This window comes from Lepidochelys olivacea (genome assembly GCF_965140295.1).
Source record: "Lepidochelys olivacea isolate rLepOli2 genome assembly, chromosome: 5".
In the NCBI taxonomy this organism is placed as follows: domain Eukaryota; kingdom Metazoa; phylum Chordata; order Testudines; family Cheloniidae; genus Lepidochelys; species Lepidochelys olivacea.
The window spans coordinates 22,727,945-22,754,692 of NC_140415.1; the positions used below are offsets into that span (position 1 = coordinate 22,727,945).

General features: G+C 42.8%; 1 protein-coding gene across 2 annotated transcripts in view; it reads right to left on the reverse strand.

Annotated features, from left to right (window-relative positions):
* The window catches only part of CCBE1 (collagen and calcium binding EGF domains 1), a 228,529-nt gene that overhangs the window by 45,364 nt on the left and 156,417 nt on the right, over positions 1–26,748 (reverse strand). For both annotated transcript variants that reach the window (XR_014711834.1, XM_084629503.1), the window contains exons 4-10: positions 23,677–23,811; positions 22,875–23,012; positions 16,542–16,648; positions 6,454–6,574; positions 4,171–4,310; positions 4,029–4,064; positions 1,088–1,123 (exon numbers count right to left, since the gene is read on the reverse strand). Coding sequence is in view for 1 of the 2 variants with exons in the window: in XM_084629503.1 (XP_084485629.1) it covers positions 1,088–1,123; positions 4,029–4,064; positions 4,171–4,310; positions 6,454–6,574; positions 16,542–16,648; positions 22,875–23,012; positions 23,677–23,811 (713 nt within the window). In the remaining variant the exon portion in view is untranslated. The remainder of the gene's footprint in view (positions 1–1,087; positions 1,124–4,028; positions 4,065–4,170; positions 4,311–6,453; positions 6,575–16,541; positions 16,649–22,874; positions 23,013–23,676; positions 23,812–26,748) is intronic.

Consider the following 26,748-nt stretch of genomic DNA (forward strand, 5'->3'; position numbering starts at 1 on the left):
CCCTCTGGCATCAGCCCTCATCATTTCAGGAAAGTCCTCTGCACTGAGCAGGCACAGAGCATAGTTCAGAGGAGATTCTTTTCCTCATGCTCCTTCTATTTTAAAAAATAAATGACTTACTTTTTATGAATGGAAGATTTATAATAAAACACAATCAATAGGAGAAACTGAATTTTAAAATGAATCAGTTTCTCTACTGTGACCCAAATGCTGTTTATCAATTATTAAATACATTTCCATTTGTAAAAATGTTTTTCCATCTGGTTTTATCTCATTTGACAAAACCATAATGGTTTTTAAGTTCTCTTCACACGGATAAGTACACTGTGCCATCCTCAGATTGTGGACGCGCTGGTGGACCACCCATTTAAGAATCTGCCCTGTAGAAACAAGAGTCTGAAAGGATTTAACAGGCTGCAAATATTCATCTTTGTCCAGTGCTACGTCCCACTCAAATCCCAGGTAAGTCCTATTTTGAGGATGTAAGTGGTGACTAAGGGCCAGATTTTTAAAAGGTATTTAGGTAGCTAAAAATGCAGATAGGTGCCTAGTGAGATTTTCAAACTCACGCCAGTGCCTAACTCCATTGGGAGTGCTTGGTCTGCTGCAGAGGACTGAATTTCACCCTGACTGAATAAGTATATGAGAACAAATACTCTGCATTGCATCTCTCTCTCTTCTTCTTTTAATCTTTATTTGTTAATTGCACCAAACCCCAATTAATCCCTTCTTATTGGATGGTGTTCCTTTTAAGCAAAATGTTTGCTAATCCTGTTCCAATCAGGCACCTGTTACTGCCGTTTACTATTATTAAGCTAACTAGTTCTGTGGGAGATGTCCCAGGATAGTGCCTTCTAACAATGTACAGTACACCATAATGGCATTGTGATGCAATGTATCCACTGAAGAGAGAACAGGGTACATAGACAAGTGTTACGCTTGATGAAATCTTTAGGTACAAAATCCTGATACAGTAACAGAGACATAGAGGGATTGCTTTCACTATAGGTATCCGACTGTGACATTGTTACTAGATCATGTCCTTTCTCTACTGTGGGAATCCTAGGGGGCTGGCAGTGATACTTACAGGTGGCCCTTTTGGTCCTGGCGCTCCTCTCTCCCCCTGTAATAAATACCATTTTAATTAGCTGTGATTAAAGCAAGCAGAAAATGACATAGCTTTGCCTCAACTGAGGCACTCATTCATCCCTGTGGATCAAGAATCCCTTGGTAACTGTAGGCTTCATCCAATAAGGTGACGTAAAATAAGAGGAACAGGTAGGACAGCTTCCATCTAGCCTACACACTGAGGATTGAATCAGGGACCTCCAGAACTTCAAGCAAAAGCTCCTAGAAGCTTGGCCTAAAGAGCCAATCCTCCCTAGTTCAGTCTGCAATAGACTCATATCCCAGGCACACTGCGGACCTGCCACATGCTCTGACCAGTGGGTTACACAGGTGCTACAGGCTAGTAGGCCAGCTAGAACATTTGCCCAGCATATGCCATGAGGGAACTAGCAGCTGGCTGTGAGAGCTAGGGGTTGCATGGAAACCTCAGACATATTTCTTTGTCAGAGACTGGTCTTCAAGGCTGTCTCAAGTGTCACTTCTATGTACAACTCTGAAGCACGTTTAAATGTCCATTACTCCTGGCCGGCAGTTGGAGTAATTGAAATTCCTACAAGTGGCTGCTATGCACCCACTTTGAAGTCACTGGATTTAAGAACCGATACCCTGGCTACATGCTCACCCACTTTCCCCCAATTCAACGGGGCTTGTTTACTGTAGGTGTAGAGGGTTTCACATATTCCTCCTCACTAGGCAGAAGCACAAGCACAGAGCAATTACTCACATTATTGCTTGCGTCTCCATGCTTTCCACAACCACACTCAGCAACCTGTAAACTTACACCCCTATTAAATACCCCTGAAGACAAAATTGCAAATCTTGGCTGCCACAAGGAACTACAGGAGCAATCAATTTCTGAAAGGATTGTAGAAAACAAGGTTTACAAAATGGCACCAGTAGCTTTCCAATAGCCTGAAGTTATTTTAAAAATAATATATAGTAATTGTCAGTCAAAATTGGTGCTGGTTCTTAAGGATTTTTATGATTTATAGAGTTCATCATAAAAAACTACAACCAAGAAAAGAGTACTGACCACAGAGGAAGTCACATTTCACTAGAGGAGAAAGACTTTACTCATTTATTATAGCACCGTAATCATTATTTGATTGAAGAGCTGATGTTTTGGGTCACCAGCCACATGTAAAACTAAGTGTTTGCGACCATTTGTTATACATGTAAGATAAAAGTTTTCCAAATACAATTTGGTTTTTTTCTGAAGGTATTCAGATTAACAAGAAATGACAGATTTGCACAATCTCTTAAAATAGAAAATCAAGACAAAAAAAAAAACAACCAAAAAAGAAACCCCAGGAAAAAAAGAGATCAGAAGGACATAGGCCCCGATACTCAAAGGTATTAGGTAACTAATTCCCATGGAAATTAATGGAAGTTAGGCCCCTAAATACCTTTGTGTACCTGGGCCATAGTCACCAAGAGAAAAGAGTGAGGAATTTGAAGACTTGGATCAGTCAGATGGAAGCGGCAGAAATTGCATCAGGGTGAAGACGGAGATCAGAAATCAGTATGAAGAACTCAATGCATTTCATGCATGCAACAAGAGAAGTGAGAGAGACATGAGCACTTGCAACAGGGATTTTAGGAAGAGAAGTTTCATATCATAGAAGTAATTAGAGCATCTAAAGATAAATTGGTTGATTACTTCCAAAATGGCTGTGATTATCTTTTCTAAAATACATTTTTATTTATGGCCCAGAGACAGATATCTCCACACACAATATGTATACATTTAATAAGATGGCCATCCCATTATAAAAAACAATTACATGTAGGAGCACTTATGTTCCAGCTGTTAAAAATAAAATTACCCACACAAATACTTCTTTTTAAGCTCCATCTTTCCTTGAACACACAATTTGTAAGCATGTTGCTAGAAAGTTTATGTAAAAAGTCAATAGGTCTTTGGCTGCTAAGTGTCAAAGTCACATTTGAAAATGGGACTTAGGCTTCAAGTCACTTAAGTGCTTTTGAAAATGTTACCTTCAGCAACGTAATTATCCTATAAAAAATCCTCCAGCAACCAGTGGGGGTTTTCATTGCAAAACAATTGCAGGAAAATACCCTTCATGGATAAAACAAAGCAGTGGTTTTACCTTGTGAATCAGGTTTCATTTTGACCCGATACCCGATGAAGGACTTGATTCTAATATTCTACTATGGTCATACAATCATAGAAAAGTAGGGCTGGAAGCGACCTCAAGAGTTCATCTAGTTCATCCCCTTGCACTGAGGCAGGATCAAGTATACCTAGACCATCCCTGACAGGTGTTTGTCCAACCTGTTCTTAAAAACCTCCAATGACAGGGATTACACAACCTCCCTTGGTCGCTTATTCCTGATCTTAACTATTCTTAGTTAGAAAGTTTTTCCTAATCTAACCTAAATCTCCTTTGCTGAAAATTAAGCCCATTACTTCTTGTCCTGCTCTCAGTGAACATAGAGGACAATTGATCACTGTCCTCTTTAAAGAAGGATATAGAGAAGGAAAGGGCAGATGCTCAGCATAGAAGAGGGGATAAGCATTTTCAAGAGCCAGGGAACATAAATGAAAGCACAAAACAGAGAGTAGGATGAGGACACAAAGGGATTTGTAGGTGGGGAAGATTCAGCAGTGCATAGGGAGTAAGAGAGAGACGCTGAGGATATGGGTGCAAATGCATGGATGGTCTTGAAAGTGAGGGTAAGGAGCATGTACTTGATGTGGAAACAGAGAAAGACGTGGAAGGTCTTTGAAGCGGGGGGTGGAACATGATCAAATCAGTGGGAGAGGAAAATGATCTTAGTATTTGGAATAAACTGATCTGCAATAGCAATCAGTGAGATTGATGATAGCGATTGGGGGATGTATGCATACGGGAAAAGATTAATCCTTCTGGCCTCACCTTGGTACCATCTCTCCCTGGTGCCCCCGGCGGACCCTGCAAGACAAAGGAATGGTTTTCACAAGAATGGAAAGGCTTGTGTATGCATGTGGATGGTGGGGGGACACACTGCATGTTCTTGATAGGAAAGTAAAATACTGACCACTGGGCCCCGTCTGCCCTGCTTAATATGTGATATATCAGGCGATGGTCCAATGGGTCCCATTGATCCTCTAGGACCTGGTTGGCCTGGAGGTCCAGGTGAGCCAGGAAATCCTGGACTTCCTTTTGGTCCCGGGGCCCCTATAAATTAAAAGTGATCCAGTGAAGGTTAATACCCAGTTAGAGACTTTCCATTAGTGTATCAATGTAAGCAGCAAAGTATACAATTTCCCTAATGGATTCCCTTTTCCTTTCTCTCTTTTCTTTAGGATAGTACTTCACTGATGAGCTGCAGTAATTCCACAAAACCAAAACACAGCAATAAGGCAGTCAGGAACAATTCCATTATTCAGAGCAACAGCACCTTTCTTCACTTTCATCCCAGCATCACAAAGTGCTTCACAAACATTAATTAAGGAAACCTCATGAACAGAACTAGACTACAACTGCTATCAGACAGGTGGTCAGGGATATGAAGAGTGGGAAATGAAGAGAAAAGCAGAAATGTCTCAATACTAACACAACAAAGAGCAAATGGGCAAGTTAAACTAAAGAAAAACCTTTTGTAAAAAAGGAAGCATCAGCAAACTTGCAGCAATGGTGGATTTAAGGCTCTACAGAGGAGAGGCACAGAAACAATCAGGACTTTCAAGTTTAGCCCACTTTTATTGGTGATGTGTTGCATCTTTCTTCTACCTGATACATGAGCAGAAATGTGTACTGTTCTTCTATTCCACTTCTTATACTCATCAGCTACAAGGTGACTGTTGACTCAGTACAAAATATACTTTTAAGAGGCGAAGCAAGACAAATGGTTTATATATAGGTCAATAGAAACATTGCCTTTCTTTGCCTCTCAGAAGTAGGCATCATGTTGGAAACAAACAATGTTCTCATAATAAGCAACACTAATGTGATATCTGGCTGAACTGCTTTATAACCAGCAGATGATGCATTCCTCTTCACAGTGCATGAACATGAAGGGCACAAGAAATGAAAGTCAAACACTGAGGTGGAAAACAGAACTAAAAATATTTATGACTAGGGTTTGCAAAGGAACCAGACACCCAATTCCCACTGACTTAGCGTGTCATTCCATTTGAAAATCCCAGCCTACTTGTTCACTAATCACATAGGAAATAGATTAGCATAGGTAGTTTTCAACTAGAAAAAGATAATTCTACAGTACCTTGGACAGCGCAGGTCATTGAGAAACTAGATGGAAGAAGTGTAGAGACTACAGTCAAGCCTTGTTCAGAATGATTTCAAGAAGATAATAAACAGTACATTGCAGTCAGAGTCTTAGCCAGAAGAAGTGTCTAAAACAATACTGTCTTTGCACTGATGACATACCATAGACTGAAGACACTCTCCTCCAAGAAAATAAAGCAAAGATTTCTTCTACTCAGAGACTAACTTTCGAGACTAATAAATTTATTTGAGCATAAGCTTTCGTCTCTAAGGTGTCACAAGTACTCCTTTTCTTTTTGCGGCTACAGACTAACATGGCTGCTACTCTGAAACCTGTCAGAGACTAAAGGAGACTGTAATGATAGGAATCAATTAAGTAGATAAGAAATCAAGCCAACTAAGGAATACAGCTAGAACTCTGCAAAACTTCCTAATGAAACCCAGAACCAGGTAAAACTCTCTTGGGTTTGTTACTAATCCAAAATTAGACCTAAGTTAACTGAAGTTAGTGAACCTTTTAGCATATTTGACCTTAGCTTCAAGGTAACAAGGCTGAATTATAATCTTATAAACTCTGTGATTTCTCATGGTTTCAACCCCATGAGACAAAATGCAAAGTGTGTCAATGGAGTTTTGTTTTTGTTTTTCAATGCATTTGAATCCAGAAATCAGCACTAAAGCAATGAATGAATTCATGCAAAAATATCATGGGAAAAAGGTTTGTTTGAACCCTTGCAAATTAAAAGCACATTTCCTATTGCGTTAATGAGAATGGGCTAAAGTAACAGGCATTTCTGAAATGAGGTGAGGACAGTTTCAGGCTGAGTTACAAAAATAAAAAATGGTGACTGAAATATACGAGATACCCCAGGAAGAGATGGAAAAAAAAATCTATAGGACGTGTATGTGAGGAAATGTTTGATGAAGAGAAAATGGGAAAGATATCGAAGGCACTGTCAGATTGTGATGTGGTGGACTGGCAGATAAAATCAATTTTAAAAGAAAAATGTTGCACACTTAGAATCATATTAAATGAAACGCTTTTTGTTCATATCACTATTTTATATTTGATTTCTCCTGGCTTGCATCTTACCTGGAGGGCCTTGGTGTCCTGGTTGCCCAGGGGGGCCTGGTATATAGGCATTAGATGCAAGCACCTTTTCACCAGTGATTTGTTTGCTAAGGTCTGCAGCGTTGTTTGGTAGCAAAGCAACCTGAGGGGGAAAAAAGAGAAAGGGTTGTAGATCCACTCTAGTTCCCCAGTTTCAATGACAAGCCTTGTTAAATTTCTCTGGAAACAAAGTGAGTGAAACTTTAAAGGTCTTGATGCAGATGAGGTATTTACTACTAATATTCTCACTATTATTTATATTATGGCAGTTCCCAAAGGCCCTGTCAGGTTTGGGGTTCCCTTGTCCTCGTTGCTGTACAGGCACAAACCAAGACATATTTCTCTGCTTCAAGGTGCTTACAATACAATGCCCCAATCCTGCAATACTAGACTGCATAAGGGCAGACTGTTGTACTAGGGTGCAGTCCCCCTGATGACTATGGGGCTCTGGATGGGCACAACTGCCTGCTCACGTCTTGTTCATTGGAGGATCAGGGCATATTTTAAGACAACAGCCAACAAGTGAGTGCAGCAAACGATACAGAAGAGCAGAAGGAAGGGGGCACAAGGGGAAGAAAGAGGACTACAGCAATAAGATCTCATGGCTACACAGCCTGGCAATGTGCGTCACTTGATGGCCCCAAATCACTGAAACTTAAAAAAAGTTAACAATTCAAAATATTCCCTATCAAACCATAACCCTGTTGTTGTGACCCCTTTATGTTTGCACGGCACACCCTAGCCCCAAAGAAGTGATCCATTGGCGCATGGTTGATTATTTCTGTATTAATAATTAATTAATGTGTTTGTTTCCCCCCTCTGCATAGACTCCCCCCATCTGCCCCTTTACTCAGCACCATTAGTTCATTTAAATATACCTGAACTGCCCCCGCAGCTCCTTCAGATGGTTTGCCTCGCCCTATACAACCCCCACCCCCTACCCCCTCCTGTCCCACATGGGACTGTGAGGTCACTATGGCCCCTTGTTTCCCCATGCTCTGCTGCTGTCTGGGGATGCTGGCAGATAGCTGCAGCTGCCAGGGTGCAGAAAGTCCACTGATCAGTTCAGCATGTTCTCTGATATCATGGCAGTCTGGGGCTATGGAGATGCCAGTGGGACCTGCCCATCATCTAACTCCCCTTCCCTTTCCTATACCTGTCACAACCCAGGGTGCATCTCCACTGCAGCTGGCAACACGCTTCCCAGCGCCAGTAGACAGACACACGCTAGTTCTGCTTGAGCTAGTGTACTAAAAATAGCAGTGAAGCTGGGGGTAGCGCAGGAAGGACAGCTTGGAGTACAAGCCCACCCAGGCCCCCTGGGTACGTACTCAGCCAGCTAGTCTAAGCCTCCACCCACGCTATCCCCTGGCTATACTGCTACTTTCAGCACATTCACTTGAACAGAGCTAGCATGTGTTTTTCTACCCGCATTGGGAAGTGTCCTCCCAGACACACCACAAGAGTCAGTCTCCTAGTCCCACAAAACAGCTCATAGAGCTCAGAATGGCAGATCACATCAGGGCTCCAGAGACTGTACAAGGGTTGTCACATAGTGCTGCTGGAAGAGGGCAGGAGGCTGCTGGAACTGTGTTGCCCCTAGGGGCTGGTTCATTGAGTGGCCAGGGCACAGGTAGCCCCCTCCACTGCTGCTGTTGAGTTTCTCCTTCCTGGAGGTTGCTGGGGCCCTCTGAAAAGACCACTTCCCTCCCCCGCTGTGAAATTCTGTGGAGGAGTCCAGATGATGTGGGGCTGTTGGGAGGGACAGGGAACAGCTGGAACCATGTGCCCCACTACCTTTCTTCGGGGCTGGGGGGACTGGGGAAAGAGGAACTGAGTTTGGGGAGGAGGGCAACTCAGTTAGGCCTCTCTTCCTGCTCTGTGGATGGTTTTGCAGAGGTAGGACTCTCCTCTACCTTCCACTTACAAGCGTGGGAGATCCCAGAAGTGGGAAAGAGGGGATCCTAGGTGATTATCCGGGTCCAAATGATCATATATCCAGTAGGGAGAGACCAATGGTATTTACTCTGAAAAGCTGATGAACAATGCAAATGGGGAGAAAGTAGAGAAGTAACAACAAAATTCTTTAAACTGGATGAAGTCTCATTAACTAGCCAGTCTCATGAGGAAACATCTCTTCTTCTTCCTTGCCTGCACTATATCTCTTCCTTTCCCTCTCCCTCTATTGTTCTTTAACCCTGTAACTGTAGGATTTAACTCAGAAAAGAGTTCTGGAAACACGCTGTATGAAAGTAGCTGAACAAAACAAAGTTGCACTGTACGAAGAGATGCACATTGTGTATCTGAAGTGCTCTTATGCATTAAACACCAGGCACCCTTGTCCAGATAATTAAAAACATTTCACTGTTAAATTTTAAAATATTCTGAAAACCTTCTGTCCCCCAAAAATCGGTCCAGGGGAGACAACAATCGTCGAATCGTGGAAGTCAATGAATGGCTACGCAGGTGGTGTCGGAGAGAAGGCTTTGGATTCTTCGACCATGGGATGGTGTTCCAAGAAGGAGCAGTGCTAGGCAGAGACGGGCTCCACTTAACGAAGAGAGGGAAGAGCATCTTCATGAGCAGGATGGCTAACCTAGTGAGGAGGGCTTTAAACTAGGTTCACCGGGGGAAGGAGACCAAAGCCCTGAGGTAAGTGGGGAAGTGGGATACCAGGAGGAGGCACGAGCAGGAGCATGTGAGAGGGGAGGGCTCCTGCCTCATACTGAGAACAAGGGGCAATCAGCGGGTTATCTCAAGTGCCTATATACAAATGCACAAAGCCTGGGAAACAAGCAGGGAGAACTGGAGGTCCTGGCAAAGTCAGGGAATTATGATGTGATTGGAATAAAGGAGACTTGGTGGGATAACTCGCATGACTGGAGTACTGTCATGGATGGGTATAAACTGTTCAGGAAGGACAGGGAGGCCAGAAAAGGTGGGGGAGTTGCACTGTATGTAAGGGAGCAGTATGACTGCTCAGAGCTCAAGTATGAAACTGCAGAAAAACCTGAGAGTCTCTGGATTAAGTTTAGAAGCCTGAGCAACAAGGGTGATGTCGTGGTGGGAGTCTGCTATAGACCACCGGACCAGGGGGATGAGGTGAACAAGGCTTTCTTCCGGCAAGTCTCAGAAGCTACTAGATCGCACGCCCTGGTTCTCATGGGCAACTTCAATCATCCTGATATCTGCTGGGAGAGCAATACAGCGGTGCACAGACAATCCAGGAAGTTTTTGGAAACTGTAGGGGACAATTTCCTGGTGCAAGTGCTGGAGGAACCAACTAGGGGTGGAGCTCTTCTTCAAACCGGGAAGAATTAGTAGGGGAAGCAAAAGTGGATGGGAACCTGGGAGGCAGTGACCACGAGATGGTCGAGTTCAGGATCCTGACACAAGGAAGAGAGGAAAGCAGCAGAATACGGACCCTGGACTTCAGAAAAGCAGACTTTGACTCCCTTAGGGAACTGATGGGCAAGATCCCCTGGGAGAATGAGGGGGAAAGGAGTCCAGGAGAGCTGGCTGTATTTTAAAGAATCCTTATTGAGGTTACAGGGACAAACCATCCCGATGTGTAGAAAGACTAGTAAATATGGCAGGCGACCAGCTTGGCTTAACAGTGAAATCCTTGCTGATCTTAAACACAAAAAAGAGGCTTACTAGAAGTGGAAGACTGGACAAATGACCAGGGATGAGTATATAAATATTGCTCAGGCATGTAGGAATGGAATCAGGAAGGCTAAATCACACCTGGAGTTGCAGCTAGCGAGGGATGTTAAGAGTAACAAAAAGGGTTTCTTCAGGAATGTTGGCAATAAGAAGAAAGCCAAGGAAAGTGTGGACCCCTTACTAAATGAGGGAGGCAACCTAGTGACAGAGGATGTGGAAAAAGCTAACGTACTCAATGCTTTTTTTGCCTCTGTCTTCACGAACAAGGTCAGCTCCCAGACTACTGCACTGGGCAGCACAGCATGGGGAGAAGGTGACCAGCCCTCTGTGGAGAAAGAGGTGGTTCGGGACTATTTAGAAAAACTGGACGTGCACAAGTCCATGGGGCCGGATGCGTTTTATCCAAGAGTGCTAAAGGAATTGGCGGATGTGATTGCAGAGTCATTGGCCATTATCTTTGAAAACTCATGGCAATCAGGGGAAGTCCCGGAAAATTGGAAAAAGGCTAACGTAGTGCCCATCTTTAAAAAAGGGAAGAAGGATGATCCTGGGAACTACAGGCAGGTTAGCCTCACCTCAGTCCCTGGAAAAATCATGGAGCATGTCCTCAAGGAATCAATTCTGAAGCACTTAGACGAGAGGAAAGTGATCAGGAACAGTCAGCATGGATTCACCAAGGGAAAGTCATGCCTGCCTAATCTAATTGCCTTCTATGATGAGATAACTGGTTCTGTGGATGAGGGGAAAGCAGTGGAGGTGTTATTCTTCGACTTTAGCAAAGCTTTTGATTTAGTTGGGATTGGTCCTGCTCTGGGCAGGGGGTTGGACTAGATGGCCTCCAGAGGTCCCTCCCAATTCTGTTATTCTATGATTCTATGATCCCTACTGATCTGCAGCCAAGAAAGTTACTAGCTGGGAGTGACCACAGGTGGAGTTGGGAATTTTGCTCTGCCGAACAGAATTTAAGGAATGTTTTAAAGATACTTGGGGCAAATTCATTCCTGGTGTAACTCCGCTGACCTCCTGGATGAATTTGGCTGACTGGCTATTTCAGTGTTCGATTCCTTCACATTTGCATTAGAGAGCTGTATTCTAAAGCACAATGATTCTTATTATCTGGCATTAATTTGTCCAGTCACTTGGAATTCATTGAATTGGATGGTCTCAAGACTCCTCTAGTTATTGCTATTCATTGTTGACATACACTCACCTGCCAACGGTTTAAATGTAAGGCTTTTAATATAAGGAGATGGTAACACTATGTGCCTGTAATATGCAGCAACTTTCATGCAAGGCTCTCCATCAAGGGATGGAGACATTTTGCAAGCATTAATGACTTAAGCCTGGGATGGAGCTAAGTGTTAGTGTCTGTTTTACACCTAGGTATATTGAGACAAAGGCAGGTCAAATGACTCACCACACGTCACACAACAAGTCAGTAACAAAGCCACCGGGGCCCAGGTCACTTCCTCTCCTCTCCTTCTCACTCATTGTAATGCCCCAATATCTACAGCCCTAAGGCTTCAGCCAAGGCAGAGAGAGAGGAAATGAGACCAAGAGCCCTAATTTTGTTTCTTTAAAGAAAAGAAGAGAACTGTATTTTCGAGGAATGGGAATAGGTGTGGTAGAAGGGTTTGCTCTTATCTTCCCCGCTCATCTGACACTGGTCACACCTTGCCTGATGAGCTCCTGGCTCAGCTCCTTGTTTGAGCCCTGTTTTAGGGCTGTCAACAAGGGACAGTGATTGTGTAACCCTACCCAGTCTCTCCCAGTCTGTTAATCAGCCTGTTAAGCCTTCTTGCTGTTCACGCTCAGTGCCTTCACTGATGTCATTCCACAACACCTGGTTGCCACACATGGCAGCTGGGTTGGCTGGAGTCCGAAGATTTTTCTTTACTGCAGAGCTAATGCAGGCTCTTACCTGGATGTTGTCCCTAATCTGGCTCCCATCCACACACAACACCCTCTCAGCCGAGTGTGGTGGTGCTTTACACCTCAGCTAGCTTGTCTGTCCTGGGGCACAGGCTAAAACTCAAGTGCAGTTTACACTCTGGGAAGGGGGAGGAGTTGAGTGGTCAGGGTGGGATAGATATTTCCCAGGAACCCCAGAGGAAGCACAGATGCTGGCAGGTCTCTGAAGCTCAGGTGGCCAGTGGGACTCCTGAGGGACCCTCACCAGAGACACACTCTTTATGCTTTATTGGGCCCTTTGTACTTTTATCCTTTGTTTCAAATTAAAATATCTGCACTTCCCTAATCAATTAATTTATGGCCTGGAGATGTGCCAGCCACTATTTTAGCTATTACCCAGGGATTGAACCTGGGACCTCCAGAGCCAAAAGCATGAGTTGCTACAGCTTGAGCTAAATAACAAGGTTCTGTGGGAAGGGGTCTGTAACAGATCCCCAGCCTTTGTGGTTTAAGCATAAGAGGGACACATAACACACACTGATCCCTGGGTTATACAAGCTTGTTATCTTGGGCTGTGATCTCTCATGAGGCGTGAGTGGGATTGTGCTACCACTTGGTTGGGAAGCATTTAAGAACCATCTAAATGCTTCAAGAAGTGACAGTGGTGACTCTGTAAATGAAATCCTTCTCTCTGTGTAGGTATTAAACCAATGCCCCAGCACAGATTTGGGGCTACATTCCGCCAAAGATGCCATTTTTAGATTGAGAGCTAGAACTAAGTCTTGACCACTTGTGAGCATTAAAATTTCCCTTGCACTTTTGGCAGGAGAGTTCTAGGTGTCTTAGAACCAACGTCTCTATAAATTCAAACTAGTAAGTAAAATTCTGCCAATCTCAAATTTCATCTGGACTAAGCAGCTGTGTAGTATTTATATGCACTGTTGAAAAGCATGGAATGTTTCACCCCATTGATGGTCCCATTTGAGTGATGGATTAATTAATTTCCCCTGTATAGATTTTATTTTAATTTGTGGCCTGGAGGTTACTTTGGGCTCTTTCAGGAGCCCAACTGCTATATAAATGCCACTCATTATAGTCATTACAATGACCAGTTCTTCAGTTTATGTTCTGAACAGGAAAAAATGTGTGTAACTGCAAAGGATCGACATGACCAGAATATAAAAACGTCTTCTGTTGCTTGGGTAAAAAAAAAATCACTTGTACTGTCAACAAGCCTCTTTATTAAATAATTTAGTAAGTACAAAAAAAATATCTGCAAAGCCAGCATACACACATGCCTCCCCACTGAGTCAGCTGGACCTGAGACATGCACTAAACATGTCAAGTAAGTGAGTCCCAGGTCTAGTTCACTAACTTTTATATCTCCTAGCCAGAAACTGCCTGTTATACAAATTGGTGCCAAACCATGTGTTTCTGATGTTGACTGTTATCCTCTTAGGGATTAACTACACTCACTGACCTAATTCATATTTCACTTTTTGGATGGATTGGGATAATTGTCCAAAATGACCTTGGTTTTCTCCATCCATAACTCAAAAGCCAACTTTTCCTCACAACTTACCTTTTTCTGTCTCAGTGTAAAGTTTTGTGTGGACGGATGTTTAGGGAATGGCAGTGCTAGAAACAAGATCCTCCCACCATCAATGTTTCATGTTACCTATTGTAGTTTTGAGCGGTTCCTATAAGAACTGTAGACCAGTTGATTTTGACATGGTTTGACTGGACTGATTTCTAATAAAGATGCTTACATATGTCTTGGTGAGTAGATGTGCATGATTCCAAGCACTGGATTGCTGACTTGATATATTTTTTATAAATTCTGACAACTCATTTGCATGCTAGATATCCTCAGCCTAGTTCTTCAACTGGCTCATCCCAGTTTCACTAGAGCTATCCTGAAAGCTGCAAGGTTCAGGGTCAGCACAACTTTGCAGTCAAGATGTTGCACTAGTACATCATGGTGACATTGAGTCCCACTGGAGAAATCATTCAAGGTGGCATCTCTGTCTTGATCCCAGCCCTACTACTTATTGGTTCTGCCATCCGTGGTACAATCCCCTACAGGCTGAGGCTATATGAGATACTCTTAGGAGAATTCTGCGCTACTGCACATGTGCAGAATTTATGTCCCTCACAGATCTCTTTGCTTTCTTGCAGAAAAATGCAGGGAATCAAATGGAAGCTCAAGAGTGCTCATGCAACCCTCCCAAGCAGTATGTTTTGGGTGCCAAGGGCAGCCGGCAGAGAGGTAAATCACTCTGGGGCAGGGGGCGAGACTGGGGAAGACCTGGCTGGTGGCTCCAACTCTGCACCATTCTCAGTTGCTAGTCCCGGCTGGGCTGGGCAGGGCAGGACGGGACTTCCCTCTTCCCCTGCATGGCACCCGGGGCTGTGTCAGACCCACTCCCAGATTTCTCCCCCAGCTGTAGAAAGCTCTGGAAACTCCCTTTCCCCCGTGCTTCCTGCATCCATTGGCCCTCAGCTGCAGGGGAAGGGATCATTGTACAGGGAGCTGCTCCCCCATCCACCCAACCCCCATGCATCCAGACCCCCCCTACCAAGCCTAACCCCTCCACCCCCACACCCAGAACCCCCAGACAGCCACCCATACCTGTATCCCCACCCCACTGAGCCACACTCCCCCAGCATCTGGACCCACCACATCCAGACCCCCTGCCGAGCTCTATTCCCCCCACAACCAGCCCCCTCCTGCTGAGCCCAAAACACCTTCACCTGGACCTTCCTGCAGAGTCCCATTACTGTTGCACCCAGAACCCCCCAACAAACCCCTGTGCATCCAGACCCCGCCCCACACCCGGATCCCCCACTGAGCTGCCCACACCCAGATTGCCCCCCACAGAACTCTCTCAACCCACACCTGGATCCCCACAACACTAAGCCTCTTCACACTTGGGTCCTACCTTGCTGAGCCTGCTTGCCCACAACTGGTGCACCTGACATGGAGGGGCAGGGCCCTCAGGAGTTTCTGGGGCAGGCCTGGTCCTCACACTGTGTCAGGATTGGGTGCAGCCTCAGCCCTGAGTCAGTGTCCCGGGGAAGAGCTGCACAGTGATCTCCCATCTCTGTGCAGTCAGTGGTCTGTGCTCCCCAATGCCATGCTGGACCCTCCACACTTATTTGACAAATAAAATTTGCAGAATTTTAAAATATTGTGTGCAGAATTTTTAATTTTTTGGCACAGAATGCTCTCAGAGTAATGAGATAAAGGCAACCTAGATAGGCAGGGCCTAGGCATTAAAGCTCTTGCACATGCCTCTGTTAAAAGGCCTTGTTTCCTGTTTGCTAACCTTTTCCTCCAGGCATACGTGCCTTATTCTCATACAACAATTCTAAGTCAGGAGAGTCACTCCTGATCAGCCAGCATGTTTTGCTGTAGACAAGACTTAATTACCAATGGAGATAAGCACACACGCTGAAGTGTTTGCAATACCCAACAAATCTGAGAGCAGGTTATTTAGTACAGGATTTGATGCCAGGCTTCTCAATTGGGAACAAATAACTGGGCAACCAGCCCATTCAAAGAGCCATATTTACTGTAAATAATTGCACGTAGTAGCACACAGAGGACTTGTCATTTTCTTGGATGCTGTTTGTTTACAGCCAGCATTGCTGTCCTATATGCTGTTTTCATTAAATTAATATTACCTCTAACAAGAGCTGGTTAGAAAATGGAATTTCTGTTCTGTGGGAAACTGCAACATTTCAAAATTTGTTGTTCTGAATCAGAAAGAAAAGTTAAAATTTCCAACTTTCCCACACAACAGAAATGCCTAAAAATTTTCATTCTAAACCATCAAAACATTTTGTTTCAATAACGTCAAATTACAGAACAAAAAATAACACATTAAAATTAGCATATTATAATTTAAAAGTTGAAATGAAATAAAATTAAACAGGAAAGTCCAAATGAATATTACCAAAATGTAAGGAGAAAGTCAAAATGACTCGCTTAGACCTCCTTTCACCAAAATGTAGTTGAAATTGACACGTTCCTGCAAAAGTTTCCATTTTGACAAAACTACATTTGGACTGGCTATACCTGTTCTGTGCAGGCTCAAGCCCTAAATGTTGTGCATTTGGAAGGAATAAAAGGGGAAAAGATGATGCCACTTGTCAACACAGCTGGGTTCAAATCCTTGTAAGTGGAACTGGATTTCATGGTCTTATCCTAGTCTGTGGTGGGCATCTGTCTATATCTCAAAGCTACCACTGAATTTGATTTGATTAGCAATCTGTTTGGATGAGGTCTGTGGAATAGCAATTGCTGCCATTCACACATGATTTTAAAATGCTGCTACACCCTATTTCATGAACACAAGCCTCACGTGGCTGTGATTCATCAACACTGGTATGTTTAAAGGTACCCTAAGAAGAACTGCAGCTGTATCTAGTCTCTAATTTACACCTTTAAAATGTACAATGCAATGATGTGACTGACAAAATGTTTGTACCTTTTGCTTTAGTTGTAAAACCGTCTGCTTTATCTGATGAAATTCCTTACAAGAGGCACAACAGGTTCCTGCTTTCACCACGTTGTCAGCCTTCTCAGAAAGCCCAGCTAAAATTAAAACAATTTCCAATATATTTTAAAAGGGAAGAAAACCCAAAGGAAAGAAAAGCATACAGCAGTTGCAAAAGCTACTGTGCCACAGAACAGCCTTTGCGGTTTTTATGCTACCCAACAGTGTGAAAGGAAGAGAGGCTCATGCCATTACCAGCTTTTCAATTATGAATCACAACGTAAGGCTGAGCAATTTCACAGAGGCAGTACAGGCCACATTTTAAACGCAGCTGTTTCCAGTTAACAGCCTGAAATGCCCTTTTCCTCTTTTATATCTGAAAATGTTTACACTTGTACTTTTATCTGTGCATTTACACTAGGCCAGCCCTATAGATCCAAAATGATTTACAATCCCCTCCAACCGCCACTTTTCAAATATTGTAAATGACACTCAAACCCCATGCAACGTGACAATCTTACTCAATTTGCACAAAACCGGTCTTTATCAACACTGACTATTCTGCCGTGCAATGGAGCTCCAAGAGCGAACAGGGCTGAGAATTGGGATTCGTGGTAAAGATTTACAGCCAAGTTAGAGAAAAGGTCACTATAATCGTTAGGTATGTAAGAATGAATCTGTTGTGGAATCTGCAGAATAACCCTGAAAATAAGCATTTCAACCTTATTATTGTTGGCCTCACACAGAGCTAATCACTTTAGCATCACAAACAAACAATCATTGTTTTAATAGTTGTCCCACATGTAGGCTTGCATAATGATCATCCACAAGAGCCAATAGTAGGAGGGTTCAAACGCTGGACCTTCAGAATTATGGTACAGACTTCTGCGACTGGAGTTAATGGAGGAACTCTAGTAGCAATAGTAGCCGTTTGCCTCTAAATGGACCAGCAGCAGCACGCTTAGCTATTGTGTTATGCTTGCTCATTTGAAAACATACTTTAGTATAATTGTTTGGGTCATGTTTTCATAAATGTGCACTGCTTTTGAAAAATAAAACTGCAACACTAAATACAAACAGGCTTTCTTTTAGTATAGTATTAAGGACATGACTTTTGGATATATATATATTTACTGTGTCCAATGTAAAAAAATTCACATTCATCATGTTCTTCTGTAATACATAAGGATATGATTCTGTCACTGAAGTCACGGGTTCTGTGACATTCTGGGCCCTCCGTGACTTCTTCTGGGCCAGGGCTGGAGCAGCGGCTACCAGAACAGCTGACCGGTGGCCAGCCCCAGGCTGCCAAACAACTGACCAGCAGTCACCCCAGGGGCCACCGCAACAGCTGGCCAGCGATCAGCACCGGGGCTGCTAGAGCAGTGGCAGCCGGAACAGCTGACTGGCAACCCAGCCCCTAGGCACTCAGAACAGCAGTCGGGGCGGGGGGGGAACCGCTGGAACAGGTGACCTGCCGTCTGCCCCAGGGCCGCCAGAACAGTGGCTGCAGCCAACCTCGGGACTACGGGAACAGGGACAGGTCACGGGCTTCTGTGAATTTTTGTTTATTGCCCTCAACCTGTCCCTGACTTTTACTAAAAATACCCGTGACAGAATCTTAACCTTAGTAATACACCAGGATACTAATACAGCTTCACAGCCAATTGATTTTTCTGTAGGATTGTTCTACCAGACTCCACACCCAGGAAGCCTTTTGGGATCCACTGCAACAAGTAGTTCTGCCTTTGAGAGAGAGAGGTTTATTTTTCTTATCTTGGTATGTCAGATCAGAAACATGCCCTGTACTTCCTTGTCCTAAAGTACGAAGAAGAAGATGATAAAGAGGAGGTAAGGTTAGCTGATCATCAGTATTAAGGGTATCAGAATTAGTCATGAATAGTCAAAAGATTAGGAGATTCAGACAAGCATCTAAGCACTCATATGCTTATCAAGTGCCTCATTTAACACTCACTGTAGCCAATAGGAGTCTTTTCACTGATTGCATTGGGCATTAGAACATCCCTCAAATACTCCTCTGAATTTTATTTGGTCCTTTTTTCAGCTAGAAATACCAGGCTCCTTTGTGAGCTTTCCAGTGCTTCCTAATAGTGTACAAGATGGTAATACTTGGAGAACAGCTTCCCTCATCATATTCGCCACAGATTCATCAATTTAAGACCAGAAGGGATCATTATATCGTCTAGTCTGACCTCCTGAATAATACAGGCCATAAAATTCACCCAGTTGCCCCCTGCACTTAGCCCAATAAGTTGGGTTTGGCTAAAGCATATCTTTGAGAAAGGCACTTAGGCTTGATCTGAAGACATCAAAAGACGGAGAATCCACCATCTCCCTTGGTAGTTTGTTGCATTGCACGGTTACAAATTTGTGCCTTGTTTCCCATTTGAATGTGTCGGTCTTTAATGTCCAGCCACTGGTTCTTGCTGTGCCTTTCTCTGCTAGATTAAAGAGCCCTTCAATACCTAATGTTTTCTTCCTGTGAAAGTACTTCTACACAGAAATCAAGTCACCTCTTGATCTTCTTTTTGATCAGCTAAACAGACTGAGCTCTTTAAGTCTTTCCCTGCAAGGCATTTTTTCCAGACCTCAAATTCTGCACCTTCTCCCAACTTTTCAACTTCTTTTTAAAAATGTGAATATTTTTGTGCCAGTATTTCTAGACAAAAGCAGGAATTACAGAGACATGCATCATTTTAAAAATAAAAAGATAATCAGGCTTGTCTGTTTTTAAACTACAGTAAAAATGTTGGTTTGGAACAAGTATTAAACCAAAGTCCCTTTCAATTTTTATTTTATCCCAAAGAGTTCACCCCCCACACCCCTGATGACTGGACTGTGTTGAGAAATGTTGCTGAAAGCAACAACAGTCAGAGAAAAATTGCCAGCTTTCTCTGCTGTCTTTAACCCCATGCAATCCCATTGGAACCAGTGGGACTGAGCGGTGTATAAGAAACACTGAATTTGCCCCTAGTTCTAATATATAATCCAGTTCATCTGTACGACCGATGTAGAGCAAAGGTCCGTGCATCAACAAAATATCGTTATAATAGTTGACTGCAGCCATCAGTGAGGTGGTCTAATAGTTGGAAAGGATCATGCTGCAGAGAATTGTGTGAATCTAGTTGGATCCAGTAGTCTCTGTGACCATCAAAACACAATCCAACACGCTGGTGAGAACAAGGATAAGATATCTCCCTATTTCCCGACTTGTGCACGGCAGGATTCCCCTGATGTACACCAAAGGGAGGTGATGTTCTGACCATGAAAACAGTCATCCATCACTACCTTGTGACCTCAGACATCAGATCCAGAGTGTGTCCACTTCTGAATAGAACCAGAATCCATCTGGGTCATGCCCATTGGTCAAGGAAGCAATGAGATTCTGAGGCAGTCATCATTGGTGCAGATACTGAATTCAGGCAGAGTAAAACTTGGCAACCCCAGGGTTCACCAACACTTCAGTGGGATGTTTAAATAAACAGTTTGCATTGTATAAAACTTGAATCTGGGGGCTAAACTACTTGACAGAGTCCCTTTGAACCTGTCCCATCTTAGAAGGCCTCCTACAGTACAAACAATTAAGTCCAGCTCACATGATGTTTTGTTGGCCTTCTTCAGAGCCCTTTACCTCGTTACTGGTGAGCCCTGCAGCTGCTATTGATAAGAAAACTGCTTGGAGAGGCAGTATGTTTCTTTAGCATATGCTGGAAGTCACGATCTTGCTTATGCTGGAAGAGAGAGAGATCCTGCCAGGAGGAGATCTCTACAGGGAGCTGTTCTGAATGCATTCTTTGCACAGAGATTATTTAGTTTATCATCTGTGTTGTATTATCTGGGCTCAGACTGCAGAGAAGGTTTAGTTTGTCCACCTTTGAGTGTGTAACTGTATTGTCTCTGTAATGTGAAAAATGACTGCTGAAGCAGCAAGGATGCAGCCCCTTTTGGTGCCTGATGTACAAATCCAAAGCATATTTAATCCAATCCACTGCTAGTAGGATAGGGCCAATTCTTCTGGCTTTGCAGAGTAAACAATTATTAACTCTCTGTGTAAGGTATGTTATATTTGGAATTATGGTGAGATGTCAGATTTTTGTCTGTTTTTATGTTGTCTCAAACAAAATATTGTCAGAAAATTTGCCTTAGTGTTCCAGCGACCTATATAATGTGACTCTATTGTTCTTTATAAGGTTATTACAACTTAAATGTGTTGCTGTTTTATAATGGTGCAGGAACTTACATTTACCACAAGGTGGCATATAATTTATAGACCTGGAAGTCACCTGCTGAAAATCCTCTTGTTCTGCGTGCTCGCCAGTATTTTGCAGGCTAGTGTGCTTAATACAAAAATAGGTAGGGCCAAATTCTGCTCTCATTTACATCTGAAATCTGTAAAATTATTCTAGATTTACGCTGGTGTAACAGAGCAGAATGTAGCCCTTAGATTCTGCATGCTGCCTCTCCAACTGCTGCTGGTAACTGTTTGAGAGATGGTGTCCTATGCCACACAGGAGACATGGATTATAGTGGAAAGAAAACTGTGTTACAAACTGCTGTTTGCAGATAGCTGAAGTTCATTTACAAATGCCTAGAATATTTTCAACAGTCAATTATCCTGAATGCTATGGACATTCCTCTGTCAGAAAGCTTGAATTACAGAGGAAATGTTAATTATAAATATATCTGCAAGGGTATTAGTGACAACACACTTTTTGTTAATGACATCTTTATAAATAAAAGAATTATAAATGTTTGAAAGCTACAAAGAGCAATCGCAGAAACCTGGGGTGCTCCAGATACATGTTTTCAGTGGGACAAATAAAAATTACAAAATGTTTGTGCCTATTGTCCAGCTGGGGTTTGGAAAAGTCAGTGATATAAAATGTACTTTCAGTCATTAATAGGTGAGCCAACTGTAACCTAAAGTTCATCAAAAGATGTTTTCAGTTTTTTTCTTTTTCCCCCCCTCTGTTACTAACTTTCTGTATCTGTGATTAATTTAAATTATCCCAACGTTTATTAATTTAAAGGCATTGGATGATGGCAAACACTTTTATACTTAATACCAATGTTCAAATAAAACAAAAAGCCGAAAAGCTCAACATTCTATATTTATTGGAACAAATTCTGATCTCTGTTGCAACAGTGCCATCCAATTAACTTCAGTGCCATGGAATTCAAGAACTCTACAGCCACAGATGGAATTTAGCCTACTGGTTTAGATTATTAAAACATAAGTTGACTCTCCAGGTATGATTTTGGTGTGTGCCTGAAAGCTCAAAAGCACTAACACTGGGCCATCTGCTAATCTCATTGGTATTAGTGTAAATACAGACTAAAGCCACTTTAGCGATTTTGGATTTATGGAGGTCAGAATCTGGCTCATTTTCCTCTAAGTGAGATCCCACACTGGACTAAATTCTATTCTTAGTTACTCCTGTATTAAGATTTGGCTTATTATTATTATGTTAGCTGCAAGTATTTTATGTGTTTCAGACAAAGTGGTCTAAATTAAGTAGTAAGAGCTAGATTCATTATTCACCCACCCTTCCACTCCAGGGAGAATCTTTTCCACATGCTTCCAAATACTAGCTTTTCATTTTCACTCCTCTCACACGCAGACATTACAGTTCATTAAATGCTAATTACAGGGAAAAGGTAGCTCCAGAACAAGCCATGGGAATTGCCCTGGGAACTCAAGAGTACAGTATCTCAGGGGCAGTAAAAGGCTTATGCTCACATAGATTTTTTTACATTGTTACAGTAGTGGTCTAGTTGATGAGAACCTAGGTTTGCCATGAATGTACACTATCAAGACACTGAATGAGGTACACATATCTTCTGTATGGATCACATTATGAGACAGTACCTGGTTGCCCCCTCCCATGGCTAAAGAGAAGAAATCACCAAGAGACTCTCCTACTGGGGTTTTCTTCCCAAACATTCCATCAGCCAGAGGGCCGTGTGTTTTGCACCCCTGCAGGACAGTGAGATGCTAGCCCCAAAACCCTGTGGAGCCCCTGAGATGTTCAATGGGAGGCCAGGGCCATCCATAGGGGTTTTCTAGACAGTGACTGTTCCTAGGAGCACCATGGACAGAGGACTATGGAAGCATGGTACAGCCTTTGGATAGTTCACTTGCTTTTTAGTAATCTAGAGTCAATGGACCAGATTCAGTTCTGTTACCCCAGGGCACCTGAATTTGGCATTGGCTGTATTACATTTCCACAGCTCCCTCTCTATGATGCATCAGTTTTCTTAGGCTATATTTGGCCCAGGATATTACTGCACGCTAGTATATACCTTTGTCTCCTTTGGTGCAAGTCCTCCCGTCATCTTCTCGGATATAGCCTTCATGACATTCACATCTGTAACTGCCCAAGGTGTTGACACAGATTTGAGAGCAGAGAGTCTCATTGTTTGTGGCACACTCATCGATATCTGAAGTTGAACAAATGTTGAGAATCCCCCAAAAGTTACAGAGGTTCAGAGATCAAATAAGATATTTCCCTTACTGGTTCCATTATCTGAAGGGATTCTGAATGGATGGTCAAGCAACCACAGAACTTCAGGGGGCCTGGGCCACAGTTTCACATCAATTATATTATAATTATTAACATGCATGGCCCTTTACACATGACTACCTCTTGACAAGTCCTTGCATCAAAACTTGATCCTGAAAACCTTGGCTCATGTAAATACTCACCCATGCAAGGTAGCGCTACTGAGTTAGCTGGGAGTGGTATAAATCCCTGAATTAGGAGTTACAATCTGAATTGAATCTCAGAGGTTTGCTTTCATAATTTAACATAATTTCCCTGGTTTTCAGTTTGATGTGAGAATCATGCCCTGTTTCATTGCCAAAGACCTTGAATACTGCTCAGAGACTGCATGGGGAAGGAATTAACAAGGGGGGGGGAACTTATACAGCTATTTACTTAAATCAATTAAAAGCATGCATACTAAAAGAATGAAGGAAAGTAAAAGGAAAGGGTCTAGCACTATTCAACTTCTTCTTTGAAGAATTTCTAAAAAATTGAAAATTCTGCCTGACGCAGGACACAGCCTTAACCAAAGATAAATGTGACATGTTCTTCATACCCACCTAGGCAGTAGGGTTTCTCTCTGTTCCTGTGTCTCTCACGGTCATACCGGTATCCAGGATAACATGTACAAAGGACACGTCCAAAGTTATCTGTGCACTGCTGTTCACACGGAGCTTCTGCACACACATCGTAGTCTAAAGAGAGAAAAGCGTGCTTAAGGGAAACATTGGAAGCAGGCCCATGTGTTTAGGACAACCATATGATTTGATATTTTATCTCATCTTATGTTATTGTTCATTAACAAAGTCCAACTGCATTATCACAGCAGATGGCAGAAACATAAGTGAGATTGTCACAAAACGTAACTAATGTTTTATTGGGGAATTATAATTCCTAGCCACAGCTTTTCTACGGGTCTAATAATTTGAGAAAGAGGCACTTTCTTTGTGTTTGTACAGCACCTTGCACAATGGGATCCTAGCACAAATAAGGCTCCTAGGTGCTACAATATAATAAAATAATAATTAATATGCTGCTTTGGTTGCAGAGAATTAGTAATTATTCTCAGGGAAATATTTGCTTTTTTTCCCCTCCCCAAATTCACAAGTGACAGAAGCAACAGCTGCTGTGTAATATACTATACAATAGCTTACAGATAATTCAGTGGCAAATACATTGAGAAAACGTTTCAGAAAGAAAAGTTAGTTAAAAAAAATACATTAACTGCACCAAACCTACCCTAATTGCCCAAGCAAAGAGCACATAGTTAATAAGATATCACCGTTTTTAATAATATAAATGTGCTGACTAGCATCTGATACTAAGCCTCTTACCAGAGTGTAGTGGAGCTTTCCACTTGGCCCTCTGGGGGTATAGGCTGAAGCCCAAGTGAAGCTTTCATTTGGGCTGGTAACCATTCACTTTGCAGTGAGGATGCAGGCTAAATCACACCAGTGATGATAGTCATCCAGTGCTTTCCCACAATTCCCCCCAGAAGTCCAGAACCATAGACAAATTCTCCCACAATTCACTGGGAAGGAATTACAGAGTGGCTCATCTTACCATAGCACTAAGATCCATGGGATATGCCCCCAGAAGTCCGAGTGACATATACAGGTGAGTGCAGTACCAGAGAGGACACAATGATTTAAGTAGGGCTTTAGAGTCTGATTGCTAATGCCTTGGCGAGGCTAACAATGCTCAGACCAAGATGCCAATCACCCAAGTTAACTCTGCAGTAAAGACATTCCCTCAGTGTGAAGGTTGATTAGCTGGAGAAGAAGGGGAAACTGAGGCAGTGGCAGGGCCCAAAGCAAGTCTGGATAAGCGCTGCTGCAGGCTCTTAGAGTTTATATCAAAATTCATGACAGTGTTGCTTTATATCATTTAAAAAAAACTTCTACACGTTTAATTCAGAGTTTATAAAAGGGCCAGTCCACTGTTTCTAACCTTTTAAAAAAATATATTATTTTTAATTGTTGCTTGTATTATTTTGGCAACAAGGACCTGTAACCGTGGTCCAGGAACCCACTGCCTCAGGCACCGTACAAACACAGAACAAAAAGACAGTGCCTGCCCCCAAAAGCTTGCAATTTAAGAAAATGTAAATCTAAGTAAAATCTAAATGTTTTTGCCAACATTCCAACACTCTTTGCATATATACCATACTTTAAAAATTATTGATTGATTGTTGAAGAAATATTCTGATTCATACTAGTGACTAGCAGCCACCTTGTGAATTGCAGAATTTTCCAAAAGATCAAATGTCATAACAAATTACTGATAGATGGTAATGCAGGTTCAGCCCCATCACAGTTTCAGACTTAACTGCACTTTGCTCCCACTCCTGGTCTTCCTTGAAGGCACCCTCTAAAGGTCTCAGGCTCTCAGCCATTACTTGTGTCAGACAGAGAGCTGCACTTCTCTCCCCGCAGACCAGGGGTTGAGGCTTGTAGCCCCTCTGCACCACAGTGTGATTTCCCCAGCAGGTCTGACCAAGGTCTGGCCCATGTGGTTAACCTCTCTTCAGGGGCTACAGCAGTGTACACCAGTTACCAGCCAGTCTTCATACAGCAAAATACTTTCATTCTTAGAGTAAAAGCATTACAGAAAAAACAAATGGAAGTTCCTATATACATGAGAAAAGCTTACCCAGAGACCACCCATCAGTCCTATGGGGTCCCAGTAAGCCAAAGTCCTTCCAACCCTTCGGCAAGGGTTGGGACCCCCCACCACCACCTTGGACAGAGGATCCTGTCCACTTGCTGAATCAAAGGAAGGACCTGTGCCAGTTCAAGCTCATCCTTTTATACCAAAAGCCCTTTCTTTGTTTCCTAGCCTCTGGAAAAACCCCACTTGAACCAGTATATGCAACCAGGAGGCACGGAGGGGAGAAGCTCTCTTAAACGGGAAGAGGCAGAGAAATAGGAAGGGGAGTTGTGGCACATCAGGTAATGTGTTTCAGTGGGCCTGATCAATTCAGCGTGCCCCAACTCACTGTGTTTATAATCTGTATCTAAAAGGTATCATGTAATATGTCATTGGAAACTCACTGATCATTAATATTATTTCATGATTTATATATGGGGTGTGTATTAAGAGTTATGGATATAGGCAGGAATGATGACTAAAATTTGCATAAGCCAGGCATGTCAGGGGGAATTGGTAAGCAGCTCTGCCCTAGATGAAAGAATGCGTATTTGCTTCTCTGCCTAGCACAATCATCAGGCAGAGACAACGAAGGGCCATTTACATATTAGGTAAACAAAGCTACCGAGCTATCAAGAGGGGGAGGAGATAGCTTCCAGCAGAGAACAGAAATGTTATCTGCGCGATAAAGTCTGAACCTCTGCATGATTAAGTTCAGGGGGATCTGAACCTCAAATGATAAGTAATTGAATCAACTGATTGAAGACAATATTACTGTATTATAAAAGTTTATTGAGTGAGATGTTTTATGAAAGCAAATGACACACTGGTGATTAATACCATCATAAAATGTGTGCATAAACACTGCATAAGGAATTATGGATTTCCATTGATATTAAGCTTTACAGTCTTAACAAAAGGAGAAACAGGTCTCGCCCAGACAGGAGGGAATGTCACAGCTATTTACCTGTCTCCTATATCAA